This window comes from Rhineura floridana, chromosome 9 (genome assembly GCF_030035675.1).
Source record: "Rhineura floridana isolate rRhiFlo1 chromosome 9, rRhiFlo1.hap2, whole genome shotgun sequence".
NCBI lineage: Eukaryota > Metazoa > Chordata > Lepidosauria > Squamata > Rhineuridae > Rhineura > Rhineura floridana.
Genome location: NC_084488.1, coordinates 101,349,686 through 101,364,182, shown reverse-complemented (window position 1 = coordinate 101,364,182; position 14,497 = coordinate 101,349,686). Strand labels below are relative to the sequence as shown.

The 14,497-nt window shown below is 40.2% G+C and overlaps 1 protein-coding gene across 7 annotated transcripts in view; it reads left to right on the top strand.

Moving 5' to 3' along the window:
• The window catches only part of SMARCAD1 (SWI/SNF-related, matrix-associated actin-dependent regulator of chromatin, subfamily a, containing DEAD/H box 1), a 63,809-nt gene that overhangs the window by 47,745 nt on the left and 1,567 nt on the right, over nt 1–14,497 (top strand). For all 7 annotated transcript variants that reach the window (XM_061583005.1, XM_061583004.1, XM_061583010.1 and 4 more), the window contains 13 exons: nt 111–201; nt 2,057–2,156; nt 2,570–2,629; nt 2,861–2,936; nt 4,560–4,695; nt 7,775–7,912; nt 8,229–8,324; nt 8,508–8,625; nt 8,811–8,932; nt 11,484–11,672; nt 12,105–12,223; nt 12,868–13,050; nt 14,132–14,241. In XM_061583005.1, coding sequence (XP_061438989.1) covers nt 111–201; nt 2,057–2,156; nt 2,570–2,629; nt 2,861–2,936; nt 4,560–4,695; nt 7,775–7,912; nt 8,229–8,324; nt 8,508–8,625; nt 8,811–8,932; nt 11,484–11,672; nt 12,105–12,223; nt 12,868–13,050; nt 14,132–14,241 — 1,538 coding nt within the window. The remainder of the gene's footprint in view (nt 1–110; nt 202–2,056; nt 2,157–2,569; nt 2,630–2,860; nt 2,937–4,559; nt 4,696–7,774; nt 7,913–8,228; nt 8,325–8,507; nt 8,626–8,810; nt 8,933–11,483; nt 11,673–12,104; nt 12,224–12,867; nt 13,051–14,131; nt 14,242–14,497) is intronic.

The following is a 14,497-nucleotide window of genomic DNA, read 5'->3' as shown; positions in this document are numbered from 1 at the left end:
AAGCCTGTAGAGACCCTTGTATTGTAAACATCAAGTCTCATGGATTGTTGCAGGTCATTAGTTTGGAATTTTCATGAGTATTAATAGTGCATTTTCTTTTTGATCATCAGCATGGAGCTTAAGCCTTATCAGAAGATTGGTTTAAACTGGCTAGCACTTTTGCATAAACATTCGTTGAATGGCATTTTAGCTGACGAAATGGTAAGTTGACATCATTATGATCACTTTAGTTTATGAATATATTCACTAATGTACCTGCCATCTCCAAAGATGGAGAATTACATTTTTGTATGTTTGTTGGTGTTCTTACTTTGCTTCTTTTCTGTGTTACTACTATTTCTACAGAGAATCTAACCAAGAAAATTAGATTTCTCTCATTATTCGTCCTTGAAGTCTGTGTCAAATTTCTTTTTACTAATTTCAAAGCCTTTTTATTGGTCAGTGTCATATGATGGTGAAGACAGCCTTTTGTGTTTCAAACTGGAGGTTATGCTCTATTTCTATTTCGGGTGCATTAACAGTTGAATCTGAAACTTTAGTTTGATGTAAAATCAGACTGATTACAATATGTTGATACTTAAGCAATGCCTTTAGCTGTTGGAAAAAACAAACTTGGCCTGCCCAAGATGCATGTTTTCAGCCTGCTATGCTTGCTGAAACTACTCCACTTAAGAAAAGGTGGGCATGGTCAATTAAAAACATAGAGTACACCTAGCAGTTTGCTAGAATATATTTCACCTCCCACTGTTTGATCTTGTGCAAACTGAGACACTCCTCATGTCCGTTGGAAACTATTCTGCAGAACAGTCAGTGCCATTATTCCACAATTGTTTTGGAGCTTTTTTTTAGTGTTGCAAAGTGTTGCTATACTTCACATATTCACAGAAGCAGAAGCAAAAGAGAATGATTTACTATAGGAGACTTCACTAAAATTGCAAAGTAAATCAAACATATTTAAAGTGACTATCTGAACTCTATCAACTGTTTTAATTTAGTTGTTTCCTTCCTGCTAAAACAAGATCAGCACAGCACATGCCCTGTTTCTGTTATTTGGGCTGATTGCAGATGTTGCCACCGCTCATCATATGCTCAGAGGCACATGTTACCAAATTCTTCCAAGCTACACAGGAAGGGGATTGGACTGTGAAAGACCAACCCAAATTGTGTTTGCATTTTGACAAATTTGTAGGGCAGTACAATGTCTCAAAGAGGAGATCGGGTCTCCTGCTCCCCTGGGGATTCACTATAGCTGCCCAATTTCCCTGCTTTTTAAAGTTTGATAGAAATATCTGTCGGCTATAGGTACATTCTTAAACCGCAAGCATTTTTGCATATTAGTGAATTTCTCTGCTTTTTAATCCGGGAGGTAAGAAAAGGGATCCTGTGGAAAATGGATTGATCATTTGCATGCTTATTGAGTTCAGTGGGATTTACTCCCCTGCAATCATGCTTAGGATAGGTTGGTGGCAGAGGTGGAACATGGGGGAGGGGCTCAAATGGCACCTAGAGCCTCACTAAGAGGAGCAGGAATCTCCACAGAACTTCTCAAGTTCAGTTCTCAGGGAATAACTTTGTATGGTCCAAGTAGTACAGTGAGAAACTTTGGTATCATTGGTTTGTAACACTCAATTCCTAAGAGGAAGACCTGCCATATGTAGAACCTGTGAAGGAACAAGGTCAAGGACTCTGTGGCCACCTGAGAAGAAAGGGGAAGGGATATATGACCATTGCACCTGCTTGTGGTGTAATAAATCTGGGTACTCAATAAATTGATTACCTTTTGACTTCATGTGCTGGCTGCTGTATGATAATGTGGAAACCAGAAATTTCAATATGCCTCTGCCAATCACGCACTTAATAAATATGGCTATGTGGTTCTTTAAAGAGTAGTATTTAGCAAAATAACATTTTTGAATATGACCCTTCATTTCCAATTTTAAAACCAGAATTTAGCTTGAGAAACAAAGGTGAGTAAACAATGAAATGTCAATCCATAGTACAAATACTGTAAAAAGGTAATTGTATTCTATTAGAAATTACCTCTGTTTTTTCCTAGGGTTTAGGAAAAACCATTCAAGCAATTGCATTTCTGGCATATCTTTACCAAATGGGTGATGTAGGTCCACATTTGATTGTAGTCCCAGCATCGACAATAGGTAAGTAAGGAATTTTTTTAAGGCTGCAATTCTGAACAAGATTACATGGGATTAAGCTCAGTAGGACTTCATGTAAATATGCATATTGCATGTTGAACTTTAAAAAAAAATTACATGTATAGCCTGTCGTTTCTCCAAGGAGCTCGGGGCAGCACACATGGGGGTTCCCCATTCAACCTCCCATTGGGCTGAGTTGGGCTGAGAGAGACTGACATTGAATGAGCTTCATAGCTGAGTGGTGTTTTGAACTAAGGTGTTCTTGAGCCAAGTCCACTCTGTCTGTTGCACAACAGCTATTCTAGTCAGCACATTATTCTTGATTTGTAGTTTAGTGGAAAGAAAATAGGAATATTAATCTGTATGTACATTTGTAAAATCATTCTGTAATAATTTTAATTCATTTTTTTAAATAGATAATTGGATAAGAGAAGTTAACCTGTGGTGTCCTGAACTCCAAGTTTTATTTTATTATGGTAAGAAATGCTAAGAAAAGCTAAGCATTTGTATTTATTTTATTATTATTTATTATTTTATTTATACCCCTTCCTTCCAGCAGGAGCCCAGGGCTGAAATATAGCCAGTATGCCTTTTGGGGGGGAGGAGGGAATGTAAACTTGCAAACCAAAATTGTGAACTGCAGAGAATGTATGAGAATTCTCTAGAATTGCAAAGAAAATTTTAACTGAGTTTATATTTCTGCCTAGGATCACAAGATGATAGGAGGCATCTGAGAATGGATATCCATAATAAAGTTGCAGATTTCAATGTCATTGTGACAACGTAAGTACGGGTACTGTGTGAAATGTAGCCACTTGCTGTTCTCTAAGCAGGCACTTATTTCAAGCTCTCCCACCTGTAGCTGGGACTTTTATCTACTGAATCACTCCATTCTAGAAACCAGGTTGGGGCTATACTGACAGTAGTAAGCTTGACTTTCAAAAGCTGGAATGACGCAGGGCAGGTTTTTACTCCAGTAATATCCCCACAGGTATGCCTTTCTCTTTTCCTATGTCAGGAAACGTTTATCATTCTCTCCTATGGGGAAAAGAGCACATTGCATTGAGGGAAATTATTAGAGTGAAAACACAACCTGCTCTCATGACACTCTATGGTCCAATTCCTCCCCACTCACAGGAGTTCCACAAGGGCTTGCAGTGTATGTTAGGTGGCTATGTACAGAATATGTAGATATATATTGTACTCTCCGAGGAGTTTGTGGTCCCTCCACTCATAAAACCATCAGTTGTTGCTCATAATGATGGTATTTTCTAGGACTTAAAAAGTAATCAGTAGAGGATTTGGTATTAGGAAAATTAAGGAAGGAGTTCTCATAGCAACACCAAACTTTTAACAACATTGAATGTGATAAATGCATGCAGAAGTCATGCTTATAATTAAATGTACCCATTTGTGCATATGCATTCATAGTTTTCACCTGCCATCTGAAACACTGTGTTGAATCTAGACTTTTCTCAACTGATCCTAATTTTAAATCGTATTTGCACAAATATTGAGCATTGCTATAAAACTGCAAAGTAAACCCAGCCCTGGTGTTCATTATATAATTTTCCACTTTAGGGGGTAGGTTCCACATGCGTCCTTCCATGTGTAGGAAATGCGTTCCACTCGTGCAAAGGTTGTTCTAGATTTTGTGCTACAGTATCGCATGAGAAATTAAACTGAAACCAATGATCTTCTTGAAAGCATGAGAGCTGCTACAGAACCTATTATAGCACTATGCAAATTCACTTGCACAAGTGTTTGCTGAATAATACTAGTGGCTATTCCCCTTCTGCCCACAGTTCTTTGGATCCAACCAAGGATTAAGTAGGTGTTGCCTCCAGATTATTTGGTGAAGGGCATTAAAGTAAAAAGTGCATCCCTGGGCTATCACAGCTGCCTCTCTTGGCATTTGCGAATGTCTGAGTATATTGTATTTATTGCACTATTCAAGCATTTTCTTCTGTGTTAAATCAACATGCATGGGTGGGAGAGTGAGGACATCCTAGCTCTGCCTCCATCCTTCCATTTGTTTTCTCTGTCACCCTCCTTCAGTTAGCAAGATAATTTCTGAAGCAAGGAGCCTGCTAAACTCGTGTAGGTTTCCTGTATGATTTAGAAGTCTTTCCGTTGTGTGGGACACGTACTCGAGTAGGAAAGATGTTGCCCCCCCAATTAATGGAGGGCAAATGGGGGGCAGAGTTGGCACACTCATACTTACTTCCCCTCCCATGCATCTTATACACTCCTGCTCCTACTGGGAGGAAGGGCGAGATATAAATAAAACAATAAATTAAATAAATAAATAATAAATTAAATACACAAAAATAAAACACCTGAATGGTTGAGGGGTGTGTGTGTGTGTGTAAATGGCTATAGGCTTGTACTTTTCTCTCTTGATAGGTACAACTGTGCAATCAGCAGTCCAGAAGATCGTAGTCTGTTTCGTCGAATGAAACTTAATTATGCCATCTTTGATGAAGGTCATATGTTAAAAAACATGGGTTCTGTGCGCTATCAACACCTGATGACAATTAATGTAAGATTTTGATTGCCTTTACTCTTGGTACTTCCTTGCAAATATTACCTTATGTTTTCAAGTTTTGTTAAGCACAATGTCAGTGAAATTGTTTTTATGATGTTGTGCATGGGTTATACAAAATTACAAAATTAAGCTATAATTCTGTGCACACTTACCCTGTAAACTCTATTGAATACAGAGGACTTAATCTATGCTTGTTTACTTGGAAGTGTAACCTGAGTAAGCCAGCTGTAGTAGAAAATGTATCTGTCAGACTCTAAAAACAGTAGGGAATTGATGATGGATTTTTTGTTTGCTTGGAAACAAGATTTAAAGTCTAAATTTGTAGTTTGAATAACAGAATAGTAGAGTTGGAAGGGGCCTATAATGCCATCAAGTCCAACCCCCTGCTCAATGCAGTAATCCAAAATCAAAGCATTCCCAACAGATGGCTGTCCAGCTGCCTCTTGAATGCCTCCAGTGTTGGACAGCCCACTACCTCTCTAGGTAATTGGTTCCATCGTCATATGGCTCTCACAGGAGGTTTTTCCTGATGTTCAGTCAAAATCTGGCTTCCTGCAGCTTGAGACCATTATTCCGTGTCTGCACTCTGGGACGATTGAGAAGAGATCCCAGCCCTCCTCTATGTGACAACCTTTCATGTACTTGAAGAGTGCTATCATATCTCCCCTCGGTCTTCTCTTCTCCAGGCTAAACATGTCAAGTTCTTTCAGTCTCTCCTCATAGGGCTTTGTTTTCAGTCCCCTGATCATGCTTGTTGCCCTCCTCTGAACCTGTTCCAGTTTCTTGAAGTGCAGAGACCAGAACTGGATGCAGTACTCAAGATGAGGCTAACCAGCACTGAATAGAAGGGAACTAATACTTCATGCAATTTGGAAACTATACTTCTGTTAATGCAGCCTAATATAGCATTTGCCTTTTTTGCAGCCACATCGCACTGTTGGCTCACATTAAGCTTGTGATCAACGACAATTCCAAGATCCTTCTCACATGTCGTATTGCTGAGCCAAGTATCCACCATCTGATAACTGTGCATTTGGTTTCTTTTTCCTAAGTGTAGAACTTTGCATTGATGCCTGTTGAATTTCACTCTGTTGTTTTCAGCCGATGCTCCAGCCTATCAAGGTCCCTTTGAATTTTGTTTCTGTCTTCCACAGTATTAGCTATGCCCCCCAATTTTATATCATCTGCAAATTTGATAAGCATGCTCTGTACCTCCTCATCCAAGTCATTAATAAAATGTTGAAGAGCACTGGGCCCGGGACCGAGCCCTGTGGTACCCCACTCGTTACTTCCGCCCAGTTTGGGAAGGAACCATTGATAAGCACTCTTTGAGAACAATTCTGGAGCCAACTGTGGATTCACCTGAAAGTTGTTCCATCCAGCCCACATTTAGCTAGCTTGCTAACCAGAATATCATGGGGCACTTTGTCAAAAGCTTTGCTGGTCGAGATATATTATGTCCACAGCATCCCCACAGTCTACAAGGGAGGTTACCTGATCAAAAACCGAGATAAGATTAGTTTGGCAGGGTTTATTCTTCATAAATCCATATTGGCTCCTAGTAATCACTGCAGTTTTCAAGGTGCTTACAGATTGACGGCTTTATAATCTGCTCCATAGTTTTTCCAGGGATTGATGTTAGGCTGACTGGTCTGTAGTTCACCGGTTCCTCCTTTTTGAAGATAAGGACAACATGAGCTCTCCTCCAGTCATCCGGCACTTCACCAGTCCTCCATGGTTATTGTAGATGTTAGTTTCACAACTGGGAGGGGGGGGTGTCATCTTCTGTGTTCAAACAGTAGATTTGTGTAATATCTAAATACAGTAGCCTTTTGGCCAGTTAGTTATAATTGATATGACTTGCTAGCAGTTAGAATGGCTTCAGATATGTGGATAGCAGATAGTACAATTTTTATAGTGAAATATTTTATCCTTGAGAGCCAGTGTGGTGTAGTGGTTAGAGTGTTGGACTGTGACCTGGGAGACCAGGGTTCGAATCCCCACACATGCATGAAGCTCACTGGTGACCTTGGGCCAGTCACTGCCTCTCAGCCTCAGAGGAATGGTAAACCACCTCTGGGTACCACTTACGGTGAAAACTCTATTCATAGGGTCGCCATAAGTTGGGATCAACTTGAAGGCAATCCATTTCCATTCCCTTTTATCCTTACCATCTCATTTGAAACAGAATTTTTGCAACTTATCTTGCTGTTGGTGATGTGAAAGTTCTAATCTGATAACCAGTGGAGAAGCATGGAAGAATTCATATTTTGTGCTGCTGTCTCATTGGGTGTGGTTTGGATGCGACACTAGACTACTGTTTAGCATTGACTACACAAATCTCAGGATCTCTTGTCCCCTGTCCTTCTGCACAGCCACAAGGAAGAAGTTGAAAGCTCTCACTTCCATTTTCAATTAACTGCAGTTTGTCATTGTGTCCTACCCCTAAAATGTAGCTCATTACGACTTAGGGAGACAAGCCAGCTTGATCAATCATGGTTTTAAGTTGGCTTGTTTTCCTAATCAGAGGTAGGCACTGTGCTCTCTAGATGTTGTTGGACTACAACTCCTTGGCTGTTGATGGTGCTAGTTGAGGCTGATGGGAGTTGGCATCACATTTGAAGGGCACCACATTAGCTATGCCCTGCCCTAAACTATAATAAAAACGTCAACCACCATTTGTCCAGTTGAGTATATAACAGTAAACTGGTTAGTTAAAACATGAATGTTTTCAATCTCCTCTTGGTCATGTCAGAGGAAGGGAAGAGGGGATCTGATAACCCTGAGGTTTGCTCACATAACACTAAAGCATATAGTAACATAATATAGTGTTCAGTATAGCTACATAGTTTAGAGTTGTGTCTGAACAAGCCTCTTAATTGTCCTCCCGCAAAATGTTCAAATTGAACTAGGCAGAATATCCTCAAGAAAAAAAACTCATTTTTTGGCATTTAACTTTGAGACAATTTAATTGCTCAACAGTGAAACAATTCTTCTGTTGCAAGGGCATTTTGAAGAGAATGTATTGATATAAAATTGTCTCCTAATGGTTGTCTTTTTTTTATGAATATAGGCACAACACCGTTTGCTGTTAACAGGAACTCCAGTTCAAAACAATCTTTTAGAACTTATGTCTCTCTTGAATTTTGTCATGCCACACATGTTCCGCAGTAGCACTAGTGAGATTCGGAGAATGTTCTCTTCTAAAGCAGTAAGTATACTTGGAAGGCATTTTTACAACTCAGAACAAATTAAATCCCTGTTAGTTCTTCATAGTGGAAACTGTCTTGTATCCTATCATCACAGACAACCCAAAAGGTCATCATGCAGTCTTCATACTTAGCACTGAAGAATGCCTCCATTTTGGCTAGTGGGGTTACACTATAGTAAACGTTATAGAAATCAGAGCCATTTACCGCAAAGCATTCACATTTGGAACAATCACATTCCTTTTTAGTAAATAGTAAAGTTAACACAATGTGATAGCATCCACTGTCTGAAAAACACCATATGATTTCTTTCCATAGAAAGCAACTGAGGAACACAATATATATGAAAAGGAGAGAATTGTACATGCCAAGCAGATAATAAAACCATTCATCCTGAGAAGAGTAAAAGATGAGGTATATCTTTTTCATTTTTACCCTATAGTGGTTGGTTTAGGCTCCAGTGCTAACTTGAATCACTTGAACACCGATTTTCTTGAATAGGACTAACCTCCCTTTAAAGTGTGTGTTAGGATCCAGGTCAAAGTCCAAACTCTTGGTAGTCTGCAAATAATTCAAAATGTTGTTTTGGCCCACCAGGTCCTTAAGCAGCTACCTCCCAAAAAAGATATTATTGAGTGGTGTGAAATGTCTGAGAAACAGGAAAAACTATACCAAGATCTCTTCAGCTGCCTGAAAAAATCTATTGACAGTCATGGTATGTAGATTAAATTTTCTTCTGGCACTTATTTCATGTTGTACAGAGCAGAAATGCTGAGTTCCGGTTAGTGTGTGTATGTGTATGTAGATGTTAATACACAAGGAGGGAGGCAGAGAATCAACCACTTGCAGGTAGTAGTCTAATTCTATGGATTTGTTGTATCATTTGTTTTCTGTCCCTAGAAAAGAATTCAGAAATGGGCAATGTCATGATGCAGCTGAGAAAAATGGCCAATCATCCTCTCCTACACCGCCAGTATTACACATCAGAGAAACTTAAAGTGATGTCAAAACTTATGCTCAAGGTAAGATGCTGGATTTAAATAACCCAATAGTCTCTTGGTGCATTTTAATTCAATTTTAAATGAACTTGCATTTTTACCAAATAGTAGCTGGGCCAGGGAAGTGATTAATGCCTCTCTGCGAGAGGGGGTGGTCCCAGGCTGCCTGAAAGAGGCAGTAGTGAGACCATTGCTGAAGAGGCCCTCCCTGGACCCAGAAAATCTTAATAACGATAGGCCGGTAGGAAATGTTCCATTCCTGGGCAAGGTCCTGGAACAAGTGTTTGCAGGCCAGCTCCGGACACTCTTGGATGAGACCAATTATCTGGATCCATTTCAGTCGGGTTTCAGGCCTGGTTTTGGCACAGAAACAGCCTAGGTCGCCCTGTATGATGACCTTTGTCGGGAGAGAGACAGGGGGAGTGTGACTCTGTTGATTCTCCTTGATCTCTCCGCGGCTTTCGATACCATCGGCCATGGTATCCTTCTGAGGAGACTAGCTGAGTTGGGAGTGGGAGGTACTGCATTGCAGTGGTTCCGCTCCTGCTTGGCAGGTCGCCTCCAGAAGGTGGTGCTTGGGGAACATTACTCGGCACCCTGGACTCTCCAGTATGGGGTTCCGCAGGGGTCAGTTCTGTCCCCCATGCTGTTCAACATCTACATGAAACTGTTGGGTTCGGTCATCTGGAGGTTTGGAGTGTGTTGCCATCAGTATGCTGATGACACGCAGCTCTATTTCTCCTTTTCAGCTTCTTCAGGTGAGGCTGTCAATGTGCTGAACTGGTGCCTGGCTGCGACAATGGACTAGATGAGGGCTAATAAACTGAGGCTCAATCCAGACAGACTGTGATGCTGCTAGTGGGTGGTTCTTCTGACCAGATGGTGGATGTCCAACCTGTCCTGGATGGGGTTGCCCTCCCCCTGAAGGAGCAGGTTCGTAGCTTGGGGGTTCTCCTAGAACCATCTCTGTCACTTGAGGCTCAGGTAGCTTCGGTGGCACGGAGTGCCTTCTACCAACTTTGGTTGGTGGCCCAACTACGTCCCTATCTGGACAGGAATAACCTGGCTTCAGTTGTCCATGCTCTGGTAACCTCCAAATTAGATTACTGCAATGCACTCTATGTGGTGCTGCCTTTGAAGACGGTTCAGAAACTGCAGCGTGTGCAAAATGCAGCAGCCAGATTGGTAACAGGGACCAGACGGTTCAAACATATAAACCGATTCTGGCCTGCTTGCATTGTCTGCCTGTATGTTTCCAAGCTCGATTCAAGGTGCTGGTTTTGACATATAAAGCCTTACACAGCTTGGGACCACAATACCTCATGGAATGCCTCTCCTGATACGAACCCACCCGTACACTATGTTCAAGATCAAAGGCCCTCCTCCGGGTGCCTACTCCAAGGGAAGCTTGGAGGGTGGCAACAAGGGAGAGGGCCTTCTCAGTGGTGGCCCCCAAATTATGGAATGATCATTCTGACGAGGTGCGCCTGGCGCCAACACTGTTATCTTTTTGGTGCCAGGTCAAGACTTTCCTCTTCTCCCAGGTATTTTAGCATGTGTTTTAAATGGTTTTTATATTGTTTTTAAATTTTAAAATTGTGTTTGAAATTGTATTTAAAATATGTGTTTTAAATTGTATATTTGTTTTAATGTTTTTAGTTGCTGTAAACCACCCAGAGAGCTTCAGCTGTGGGGCAGTATACTAGTGCAATCAATCAATCAATAACTGTTCAACTATGTGTCCCTCATCAAATGAATTAGATTATTTAAGACATGAAATCAAGTGTCACTAGAGCAAGCTTCCTTAGGAAAACATTGCTAGAAGTGAAAATGGGCCACAGATTGAGGGATGAAACAAGATAAAGGGTCCACATTTCTGTGATTTGCCTACAGTTGGTATTAGCCAGAACAAATGGATGGAGACAAACCATGGAGACACAATTTACCTAATTACATGTCAGTAAATGCAATTGAATATTACTACAAGCGACATTTAGATATCATTAAGCAAAATGCAATCAAATGAAAATACCATTAATGTCTACTCTTTCTGTACCCCTCCAAATAAAATGTAACAAAGCTAAATAATTTTGTAGCACCTTAAAAACTGACAAATTTATTAAGGCATGAGTATGCTATTCATAGCTAACAAGGCAGAATTTAGCCCTGCCATTTCTTGCTTGTATCTCATTTGTACAGAAGTGAACATATACCAAGTCAGTCTAATGTGTTTGTTAGTATGCTGCCAAAGTTTCCTATGGCTATGGCTGATTGGAAATATTGTTGTTTTATCATTTTTATAGTATGGTAATTTGATTTTGTTTTTAACATTGTAAGTTGCTTGGAGACCTTCAGGTAGCAGATGACTAATAAATCTGATTAATAATAATTATAGCCTCACTTACCTGCCAGGTCTGAAACAAAATTCGGCAGGAGCTAATTGTGCTCATATAAACCGCATTTCAATTTGCTAGCAGTATGTGTACAAATGCCCAATGAAATCATTGACAATTTAATATTTCTGGGAATTCCTAAATAATTTGCTTCATTGGATCCCTCTTGTTTGTTTTTTTAGGAGCCTACACACTGTGAAGCAAACCCTGACCTTATATTTGAAGATATGTCAGTGATGACAGACTATGAATTGCATTTGCTTTGTAAACAGTATGCAAATATTCGTGACTTCATGCTTGAAATTGATCTGCTTTTGGATTCTGGAAAATTTAGAACACTGACACACATTTTGTCTGACTTCAAAGAAAAGGTTTGCTCTAAATATATTTTAGACATCCTGTAATGTACACATCTCACACATAAATATGCTGATCTCAGCTGTGGTCTATTCTAATGTCAGTAAATCTTGTAGAAAGTTATTAGAATGTTAGACTTGGATGTGGGAAGCCCAAATCTCTGGCAATATGATGAACATTGGGAGCCAGACTAGACATAACTGTCACCAGGGTTTAGAAATCAGCCACTCCGTTCCCCTCACCCCACTCTACCTAGGTTTGTAATTAACCTTGGTTGAAATTCCTACCTGTTTCGAGTTTATCCCTGGGTAGTGTTATGCCTGCATAAGGCAGCCTTCCCCAACCTGGTGTCCTCCAGATGTTGTTGAAATGTGCATACATGTATAAAACAAACATTCAGAACCATGCATGAGACTTTTCTTCAGTGATGCTCTTTCTTCCTCTAGGGTGACAGAGTTGTCCTGTTTAGCCAGTTTACTATGATGCTAGACATCCTAGAGGTTCTTCTGAAACATCAACAGCACCGATACCTTAGGCTGGATGGAAAGACACAGATTTCGGACAGGTAGGTGAACTTCCATAATAACGCAAGGAAGCATTATCGGGTTCAACTAATGGTCATTCATGCCTCTGTTTGAGTTTTACTCTGGGTAGTACTGCGGATCAGAACAGACATATAGAATGAAAAACCCCTTAAACTAGATGGTTAACGTTTCTTCCCTTCATGTGATAAATAGAATGAAGGGAACTAAAATAGCTGTAAAACTTGAAACAAAGATAATAAAGTAATTACACAATGCACAGTTGATTGATATCACTCCCGACAGACGACCTGGAAATAAAAAGATAAATGAGTAATGGTTGAGATGACCAAGAAGCTTGGAGCCTACACGTAACTGAATTCTCAGTATTCAAAGATTAACAATTAACAGAGCAATGTTTTCTCAGCATTAAGTCCCACTGTGTTCAGCAGAGTTTACTTGCAGGTTATCATGCATAGAATTGCAGTCTGAATATCTGAACTGACTCCATTGAAATGCATTGTGTGAAAAGTATATCTGAGAGGCGTGATCTACAATGGTTCACTTGCAGATATGCTTGATAGTCAACAAGTGAATGTTCATGTATGCCAGCTCAAATAGTGAAAGAAATAAAAAAATCCACAGGCTTGTATACTGATGACTTCTTTGATTTTTCTCTCTTTGGTAGGATACATCTCATAGACGAGTTCAATTCAGATATGGGTATATTTATCTTTTTGCTTTCAACTAAAGCTGGGGGTCTTGGGATTAATCTAACCTCCGCCAATGTGGTCATCCTTCATGACATTGACTGTAACCCTTACAACGACAAGCAGGCTGAAGACCGATGCCATAGAGTAGGACAAACTAGGTATGTTTTGTGTGTATTTTTTTTAGTTTGAGGGAAAATTTCAGTTGTAAACAAACGCCATATACTTCACAAAGTGTTGGAGTGATTATCAGCTTTAATACAGAGTGAGAGTGTGTGTGTGAGTGAGAGTGTGTGTGTGAGTGAGAGTGTGTGTGTGAGTGAGAGTGTGTGTGTGTGTGAGTGAGAGTGTGTGTGTGTGAGTGAGAGTGTGTGTGTGTGAGTGAGAGTGTGTGTGTGTGAGTGAGAGTGTGTGTGTGTGAGTGAGAGTGTGTGTGTGTGAGTGAGAGTGTGTGTGTGTGAGTGAGAGAGTGTGTGTGTGTGTGTGAGACTGTGTGTGAGACTCTGTGTGTGAGTGTGTGTGTGAGAGTGAGAGAGTGTGTGAGTGAGAGAGTGTGTGTGTGTGAGAGAGAAAGAGAGAGTGTAAGCAAACTGGTATAAGTGACATGGTGCTGGACAAGCAAGCTGGCCGTAGTCCCAGTATCAGTGCATGCACCCATGTCATCTTCATGCTGTTTCCTGGCAGCAGCATTCACTGTGGTTTGCTTATATGACCCTACAGAGAAATTGCTTTTTCTACTTGGGAGTGGGCTACTTGAGTGTCCTATTACTATATAACATGAGTGGAATGATGGGAGAAATCCCCAATTGCAGATGCAAATATCTTGAACATTGCAGACTGGTGGCCACTAGTTAAAAACAGCTCCTCACTTGTTGGCTTACATTCAGCTGTAATTAAGTGACTAGTATGATTTTCCTCTATTTAAAAATATTCAGTGCATATGATCTGTTTGTGACATTACATGTGTGAATGAGCCACTACAGGTCTGACTCACTGCTAGATGATATTGCAATTGTTTGGCACACATGCATGTTAATTCAGAAGTTTCAAAAGGGAGTTTATATTGGCATATTATTTTTTCACAGTGGTGTATATGAGACATTTCCCTTTCCATTAAAAAGATTAATGTACAGGGACCGTTGTGTTCTTAGAACTGTGAGATTTAAACAGAAATAATTCATTCTTGTGATGAAACCAGGATTTACAGATTTATATAAACTCATTCTTTTTTTTAATTTTAAGAGAAGTGAAAGTGATACGGCTGATAAGTAAAGGGACTATAGAGGAATCCATGCTCAGAATCAGCCAGCAGAAGTTAAAACTAGAACAAGACATGACAGCAGCAGATGCAGGTAAACTCTTGCAGCACCATTTTGAATGTGCTGAGTTATAAGAAGTAATTCTGGGCCCAAAACTATGTGAGAGAAAGTAATTAAAGATATTTGTGTTCATTGTGCCAGGAGATTAATGGGGAAGGGAAATGAAGAGTTTATGGGCAAGTATAGTTTGTTTTGTTAAGTTAAAGATCTTTAAAAGGCACGAAAGACAGCAGAATCTGCAGGTCCAGCAATGCTTAATTTCACCAATTGGTCAGAACATTGCAGCGTA